General features: G+C 40.7%; 1 protein-coding gene across 2 annotated transcripts in view; it reads left to right on the plus strand.

The window, feature by feature from the left end:
* The window catches only part of CEP126 (centrosomal protein 126), a 74,909-nt gene that overhangs the window by 46,449 nt on the left and 19,216 nt on the right, over window positions 1–9,244 (plus strand). Inside the window, exons 7-9 of one of the 2 annotated variants that reach the window (XM_019525159.1) lie at window positions 3,101–3,259; window positions 3,432–3,556; window positions 7,016–7,103. In XM_019525159.1, the coding sequence (XP_019380704.1) occupies window positions 3,101–3,259; window positions 3,432–3,556; window positions 7,016–7,103 (372 nt within the window). The remainder of the gene's footprint in view (window positions 1–3,100; window positions 3,260–3,431; window positions 3,557–7,015; window positions 7,104–9,244) is intronic. The other variant, XM_019525160.1, reaches the window with a different exon arrangement.

Raw genomic sequence — 9,244 nt, forward strand, 5'->3', positions numbered from 1 at the left:
TTTTCCAGTCCTCTGGGACCTGACCTGAGTGCCACGAGCACTCAAACAGCCGTGCCAGTGGTTCTGCTATGACACCGGCCAATTCCTTCAGTACCCCGGGATGCTGCTCATCTGGGCTTGCTGACTTGAACACGTCCAGTCCATCCAAGTGACTGCACCAAGTCAGCATCAACAGTTGGTGGGCTGGTGTTCCTCTGATGTCCATCTGAGAACCCATTAGGAGACTTATCTTGAGCCCTGTTCAGGAACATTGAGGCAAAAAACTCATTGAATAGCTCAGCCTTGTCCCCGCTGTCTGTCGCTAATTACTCCTTGTTCAGTAGGGGTCCTATGCTGCCCCGTGCCTTCCTTTTACTCCCTACATACCTAAAAAAAGACTTTTTGTTGTCTTTAATTTGTGCTGCCAGCCTCAGCTCTGTAGTTGCTTTGGCCTTTTTAACCACCTCTCTGCAAGTGCAGGCCAAGTAGGTATACTATTCCTTGGTAGCTTCCACCTGCTTCCACTGCCTATATGCCTCTTTTTTGCCCTTAGGCTCCCCTGGATTTCACTGTTTAGCCAAGGAAGTTTTTTCGCTCCTTTCCCCCTTTTCTCTCATACTGGGATGGTCTTCCTCTGCGCCTGAAGGATCACTTCCTTTAGGAACAACCACCCTTCCTGGACTCCCATCTCACCAATACACCTATCATTCAGTGCATCATTGACTAGACTCCTAAGGGCACTGAAGTTAACCTTCCTAAAGTCCATCACTTCCACCCTACCAGTTATCTTACCCACCCTATGCCGTATGGTGAATTGGATTGATTGGTGGTCACTGTCCCCAAGGTGACTGCGAATCTGCAGCTCCCGTACTAGGTCCTCCCCTGTAGCCAACCTTTCTGTGACTTAATACAAATAAGCAATGCAATTTTTAAAACACATTTTGCACATCATATGCCAATATTTTGCTCCAGTGCTCTAGTGGAGGTGAGATAGTACTGGATAAAAACATCGCCTTTCTGCTGAAAGTCAACACTAGCCTTTTTTCAATTTCTGTTCTTTAAAAACTTTTGTATCCTTTACGTCAGACCATTTATTTTAAACATCCAACTTTTTCCTATATGGCTTATCATATGTATTATAGTAGCCCCCAGAATTTTCTAGACATTGTACAGCCTTACAGAAAGACAGTGACCTTGCCCCACAGTGTCTTCCAAGACGGAGTGAATCGTGGGACTTAGACACACATTACATTTGTTGTGTTGTATCAGCTGCTTCAGCACAACAAAAAGCAATTGTCCTCACATTCATGCTCTCTGTCACACTAAAATAATTGCTGATCTACCATAAAAATTGTAAGTCCACAACAAATAAACAGGAACTTCTTTGTGCAGGAAGCTTTTCTTCAGCAATTTTAATGTGTGTTCAAACTTTTAGCATTACAAAAATAATGTGCGTTTAAAGCCCTGCACTCATGCTGTATTTTCTCACGTACCACGTACCTCCAAATAAGACACGCACCCAGTTTTTGGAAGGTAGAATGTAGAGGAAAAGATTTTTCCAGAACAGTGGCCACCTATGTGACACAGAGGAAGTCCTCCTGGTAACAGAGGCTGTCCAGAAAGTGTGGTATCCCAGGAAAGTCTGGATGAGGCAGCAACTTTCTGGTGTGGCAGTACTGCAGCAAGGCTAGACCCCAGACCCTTCCAGAGTCAGCAGCAAGAGGGTTTTTTTACTGCTACTAATTTTTTATATACGCTCCAGTAAATAATGAAGTGTTGTTTGCACATCACAAGCTTCATCAAAATACTGCAGACTGAATGCAGCAGCTCATTCACCCTCAGCCAGATCAGTGGCTTTTCAGCTCTAAGCTACTGCCTCACCAGCAGCTGTGAGAAGATTAACACTAGACTCTACCTGTGCTGCTTGCAACAAGTGACAGGCATTTTCACTGCTATTTTAGCACTGTCTGTTTGCTTCTTTTCTTCCATATTCCCTGTTCTGCTCCAGTAAAGAAAAATCAGCTTCCCCACTTAAGAGACACATGCCAATTCTGGAGGGCTGATTTTGGGGGGAAAAGTACATGTGGTATAAAAGTAAGTACAGTAATTGTTCAGTGACCTGTGCTGTTGCAGCAATGCCCTGATGTTCAGTAGTGTTTGTAAGTGACTTAGAAAGTAAAAATATGATCTGTTACAACATACAACTGAATATACATTATAAAACAACAAAATGAAGAGAACAGTAAAGGAGCAAAAAGTTTATTTTACTGAATAAAATGAGCAGCTATAAAGGTCCTTCTGTCCATATTTTAAATAAGGTTTAGGTTTCAAGTTCTGTGTTTTCTAACCAAATCATATTTTTCTGTAAGGCAGTGGTTCTCAACAGGTTTAGTCTCAAGCACACATCATTAGACTCAAAGCAGTCCTCAGAAAATTCCAGCTCTTAGCTTTCACTCATTTGTGAGTACCAAAAAATAAGAAGAGAAATTCTTCTGTGGTGAAGAACACACCAGTCAGAATGTTTTTAACACTGTAGATTTGTATTTAAAATCTCTGCGTTTATCTTGTGAATCATGTTTGCACACCTAACAATACTAACATTTCATTATTCTTGAAAGTATCTTAAGGCACCGCAGGTGCCATAGCACCCTGGTTGAGAATCATTGCTGTAAAGGTTTGAACCTACAGGTTATTAAAAACTCTGATCCTTTCAGTAAATCACTCAAATATATACTCAACTTTGAATCTTTGAATTATTCCAACTGATATCTCATGCTCAACGTGAAATGCTTGCTGAAATGTTTTGATGAATCAGGGAGAGAGTTTAAGAATCAAGGCCAAAATTCTCTAATAATCTTTTCTAATAGTCTGGCAGAAACTTTATTCGGTGAGTTTTTGATAGACCTGACACATCATGTCTTACTTACCAGTCAAATTAATTTTGAGGCACCAAAGAGCTCATTTCAAGCTATCATTAATTTTTTATCTTTTCCTGGATTAATATTTCATCATATTTTTAAATTTTTAAAGTTCTTCATATATATATATCTATATATATCTATCTATAGATATATATAGATATATATATAATATAGATTTATTACATTCACTTTCTTTTCAGGTGATTTCCGGCATTATGGCACACACTACAATAATTCCTTTTCTTCTAACTTGCAACCTACTAACTCTAGTATATCTCTTTTTACGATTGATGGTAGCAGTCTCATGACCAATTTAAAGTCAGTTTCTAGAATGAATGGATTTCTTTCTTCAATAAATGGTAAGAATCCTGCTTTACTAGCTATAACTTTCTGGTACATCAGACATAATATCACAAAAGTAATTCAAAGTTTATTATTTATTCATTAGTCATACCGCACTATAATATCAAAGCACCAGTAGTCTAGCATGTCTTTACATAACTGGTTGCTTTTTTCTGTTCCTCATTTTAGGTGCTGTTCCTGCCACTAGACGAAAACAAAACTTTGATAATGCTGAAACTAAACGTAGAGCTCTTTTAGAACAAAGACGGCAAGCTATAGCAACTACAATATGGAGACCCACTCATCCTGCACAGGTATATATATCAGTTACTGGGATATTCAGGTAAAAATGTCAGTCAAATCCAGTTGTTACGAGACATCAACTCCTATTGCTATGAACTTCCTAGAGAAATAATGGAAAATAAAAACTGGAGTCAAATTGTTTATTTCCAAAGCGGGAATTTGATTCTGTGACTAACCAAATTATTTTAGGCACCTTTTGTTTAATGAATAGTGCATGAGACAATTGCTCACAAGTATGTGAAGCAATTGCTTGTGGTTCTATTATTGTCCTGCTTCATTCTGGTTTTGCATTCTGCTTGCTTTCCTGCATCTTGGGTGTGTCTACTGCCCATTTAGTTTGCTACTTGCATAATAAAGTACTAACTAAGTGTGCAGTAACTAGAGTTACTGTGGAGTAACACCAGCGCATGGTTTTTTTGTGATGCTTACTACACATTAGCCCAATAACACTGCAGAGTAGACATTAACATGAGTTTAAACTGCCATGCTACTGCTCAGTGTTATTAGGATAATGCACAGTAAGCGTCTCATGTAGACACACCCCTTGTGTAACTTTTTTGTGTACCCATGCCTTAGCTAACATAATTAGGATGAGCTAACAAACTTGGGGCCATACTTCTCTTACTAATGTATGTTTCTTAAGTCCTTTATAAAACTATTACTACAAAAGATGTGCGAGTCTTCCTCCTTGGTGCTGTTCTGTTACTTAGTTTTAATCCTAAAATGACAGCATATTACAAAAATAGATGGATAAAGAAATTTTCAGGGATTTAAACAGGATGGAATAGTATAAGGTGCCTAAATCTATTTAGGTGTCTAGAAGGTGTAGTCTGGCTTCTGGTACTCTTCAGCCAGAGACTAGTCAGACCATTTATTAAGTGAACGTAAAGCTAGGTACAGACATTCAAAAAGTCTGAGGGAGAATCGATCAAACCTTTGCAGGTTTCTCTAAACTGTGTACAGTGGATCAGTATGAACAGAAGACACATTCTTCCTTTGGTGTGGTCGGGGCACACTGATGCCTGCATTGGTCAGCATGCTGGAGATGGCAGAGAACAGCCAAATGCAGCTGATGGGCAGGACATACTAGACTGGCTGCTGGACACACGCTCCCAACCCCTTGCTGTCAGCCACAGGGAAATGGGAAGCCAGCATAGAATCTCTCCCCAGCCCTGCCTCCCTCCAGCTGCAGGCTGCCAGTGTGGACCTGCCGCCCTCAAACCCAGCCAGAACAGTTGAGGGGGCATGCAATGGGGGCTTTCCCTCCCTCCCCCTCATGCCACACGTCCTCCTGGCTGTTCTGGTTGGGTCTTGGAGGGGGGCAGGGTGGGGACCTGGCAGGGGACCTCCACTTTCCCCTTCCTGCCACTCCGGCCACTAACAGCTAGCAGAGGGCAGGCCTAAGGAAAGCTGTGCTGGGCCAGCAGCTAATTGACCCAGCATGGCTTTTCCCCCAGCCCTGTCCCCCACTAGCTGTTAGCACCTGGGAGGTGGAGGGCAAAGCAGGGGAAAATGGAGGAAAGCGGAAAATTATTATTATTATTATCATTATATACTAGCAAACATAAAATGTACTAAATTTAGTTACTTTCTAGTTATTATTATTTACTGCTTATGATTAATTTAAAAGAAGGCCTTGTATTTTCAAGGAAAAGCTACTAATTTTCAGATTAGATTACATCAGCAGTGAAAAATAACAAGTGTTTGGAAAAATATGAAGGAAAGTCCACTGACGAGTGTGAAAGCCCCAAAGTTTCTGAAAGCACTACAATAATTTCTCTAAACATCTGCATTATATTTACTTACTTTTACCTTTTAACTGTTTTATTTATCCTTATAACAGATGTAATATTTTTGTGTAAGTTTGGCTGCTATCAACCCATCACCAAAATGACATAAACTAGAAGTTACTTTATATCTTTGTAGAAAGCATACAGCTGTTTTTGTTTATTCCAAACATAAATATTTCTTTTGGAGAACAACTTTTTGTTTTCAACACTGTGTGTCTAAGGTATCGAGTTAAACATAGCAAATTAAATATTACTGTAGCTGTTGCAATTTAGTGGTAGTGACCTCGCAGTGTAGTTTGATTTAGTTTAATGTAATCTAATATGTCTTACATCATAAATGTTGTTGTTGGCACAAGGATACATGTAATTGATTTAAAAGTTAACAACATTAGAGCTATAGTCATAGAATAAAGTATATGTATATGGTCAGATGTTCAATTAGGGCTTTTAAATAAAGTGTCTAATTGAAGCTGATCTGCTTGTTATGGTGTAAAAATTTTGGTGTTAATATAAATAATTAATCGTCAAAGAATTTACAGAGTGTACAGTCAGGAAGGGGACAGACATACCAAATAATATCAATAATAATCAACACAGGTCGTGTCTACACAAGACTGACTGCACAGTCATTACTGAGCAGTCATTTAGTACTTGTTTGGTACTTCTATAAACAAGTACTAAATGACTGTACAGTAACCTGACTTCCTGCACAGCAGCTTCAATGAACAGCTTTTTTGTGACTCTGACTACTCAATAGCCCAAGACTACTGCGCAATAGCATTGCATCACTGTTGCTGTCACGCGACACTACTACGTGATATTCTCAGGCTACAGCACATTCAGTATCTCGTGTAGATATGGCCATGGTTTTGGTTTTTTGTTCTTTTTTAATTGTCTGGCAAAGTGACAGCAGTTTCTTATTTGTAATATAGTGCCATTACAGTATCCAGGTAGCTGTTTAAATAAGTTTCAGATTAATGCTTTTATTTTGGCCTCTTGAAGGCTCAGATCAAGTGTATCTAACACTGTATTCATTCAGCATAAAAATCAGTGCTGGGAAGACCATTCTAAGGCTTATATCTGACTTATTCCTGCTCCTGTTTTGTGGAACTAAGGTTGTACACAGGCTCCTTACAGGTACTTTTCCTGATGGTGCCATTGACAAAGTAGCTATAGTGGAAATAAAAGATATCCAGTGAATGTGATTATAGGTAAGGGGAAGTTTTCATGTAATGTGAGGCACCACTGACCAAAGTTATTTAGCCCAGATCTGGGAAGAGTTAAAAGAAACATCAAAATTCTTTTGTTTTTCAAGGAATTTTAAACCTACCATGTTGCTTCTCAGATTTCTGTAATCACTGCTGAAAGTGTTAAAATGAATCTAAACAAAAAAGACCTAGGCTCTCTTCCTACTGTAATGGTTCTCCACATTCCTCCAATGCAGGCAGTTGCTTACCAGTCCCAATATAGTCATAGGTATATAACAGTGTTAGGCCTTTGAAAAACTCTGTTAACCCCTAATATATTTCAAAATACGTGCAGTAAATTTTTTAACTCAAAATCATACAACTTGTATACTCTTGTAAATATAAAGTATCTTACTTAAATAAAACATTAGAAGTTACAGAAGTATTAAAATTATTTTAAATACTATGCTGATGAAATAATTGTTTTTTACAGAATTCAGTACATACAGTCCAGCTAAGTCCTTTTCAGTATACATTTGAGCCAGTGCAAGCAGTGAGTGGCATCCCTAATTCTGATGAAGGTATAGTAATATGCTTCAGTTAAATTCTTATTAGAAAAAGATTATACATTATACATCAGCTATCGTCTTGTATCATTAATGATTCTAAATCAAAAACTATGTTATCTTGGCTTGAAATAAAGTGTTTTCTGTAGAAGAGTAATATACAGCATATCATAACAGTTACAACTGATTGTTGTCTTTACAAAAGCATTATGAAATTGAATTAAATCTCTATTACTTTAGTGTTGTGCCTTTTAAGTATGTGATACATTCAAGAACAAAGTGGGCATGTGTACACATGTATTTACTCTGCAGTAAGTGGTTTTCAGACTGGCGTCTACACATGTAGGTGTTACAGCTCAGTAACGCTGTGTGTGCATCGACTTAGGAGTAAAGTTACTCCCAAGTCAGTCCACACACACGGTGTTACTGCACAGTAAGACATATGCTCATGCCTTACTGTGCAGTAACCATGCAGGTATAGATTCATAGATTCATAGAAGTAGGGTCAGAAGGGACCTTGCAGATCATCAGGTCTGATCCCCTTCCCATAGAGGAGGAGGATCACCTCCTGGGCTCTGCTTGAGATGCATGTGTGAATGCATGACAAGGTACGGTTGGCCCTACTGACCATGACCTCGCATTGTCGGCCCATGTTCATCTTGGAGTTAATAATGACTCCAAGATTTCTTTCTGCTACCATGCTCTCGAGAAGGGAGTTTCCCAGCTTATAAGTGTGCTGGTGGTTCCTACTCCTCAAGTGCAGCACCCTGCACTTGTAAGTATTTGAAACCCATCCTGTTTTCATTAGCCCACCCGTGTAAGCTGTCCAGATCCTGCTGTAATCTGTCCTTCCCTACTAGCATGCCCACCTCACCCCAAATCTTGGTATCATCAGCAAATTTAAACTAGCTGCTTTTCACCCCGGCATCCAAGTCACTAATAAAGAAATTGAACATTGCGGGACCAAGAACCAAGCCCTGGGGAACTCCACTACCCACTTCTGTCCAGGTCAAAAAATACCTGTCTGCCACTACCCTCTGAGTACGACCCTTCAGCCAATTTGCAATCCATCTGACTGTGTAGGCATCAATGCCACAGTCACCTAGTTTTTAATCAGAATGGGGTGGGAGACAGTGTCAAAGGCCTTGCTGAAGTCCAGAAAGACTACATCCACCGTGACACCTGTGTCCAATGCTTTTGTGACCTGATTGTAGAAGGCAATCAGGTTGGTCTGACAGGACCTGCCCCTAATGAAACCATGCTGGTTGCCCTTGAGCATCATCCCTGCTGCTGGCCCATCACAGATGTGCTCCTTGATAATCTCAAAGAGTTTTCCCAGGATTGAAGTAAGACTAATGGGCCAATAGTTGCCCGGGTCCTCCCTCTTCCCTTTTTTAAAGATGGGGATCACGTTGGCTTTCTTCCAGTCATCTGGCACCTGGCCAGAGCACCATGAGTGCTCGTAAAGCCGTGCCAGGGCCCCTGCAATAACCCCTGCCAATTTCCTCAACACCCTGGGGTGGAGAGCATCTGGACCTGCTGCTTTGAACACGTCCAGCCCCTCCAGAAGCTCTCTAACCCAGTCCTCCCCAACCTTAGGCCTGGCAGCATTTCTCCTGAATCCGTCTGGAATCTTGGTCAGGGAGTCCTGGTCCCTGCACAAGAAAATAAAGGCGAAGAATTTGTTAGAGAGGTCTGCTTTCTCCTCTGGTTCAACCACCAGATTGCCAAGCATATCCTGCAGGGGCCCCACATTACCCGGTGCCTTCTTCATTCCCCTAAATATTTAAAAAGGACTTTTTATTATCTTTGATCCTTGATGCTAGCCCTAGCTCAGTATCTGCCTTAGCTTTTGTAACAACCCCCTTACAGACCCAAGTAGTGGAGGCATACTCCTCTTTGGTGATAGCCCCTCCCTTCCACCGGGTGTACTCCTCCTTTTTGGCAATCAGGCATTCACGAATGCCGTTGGTGAGCCAGGGGGGCTTTTGAGCACTATTGTCCCCCTTGCTTCTTGTTGGGATTGTCACCCCTTGGGCTCTGGGTATTGTCTCCTTAAGGAATGACCACTCAGCTTGGGCACTGAGTTCCTCTACTTTGAAGGACCCCAGCGCCTGTCCCACTAACCTCCTCAACTCATTGAAGTTGGCCCTTTT

This window comes from Gavialis gangeticus, unplaced genomic scaffold (genome assembly GCF_001723915.1).
Source record: "Gavialis gangeticus isolate Ggan-Ray unplaced genomic scaffold, GavGan_comp1, whole genome shotgun sequence".
NCBI classification, from domain to species: domain Eukaryota; kingdom Metazoa; phylum Chordata; order Crocodylia; family Gavialidae; genus Gavialis; species Gavialis gangeticus.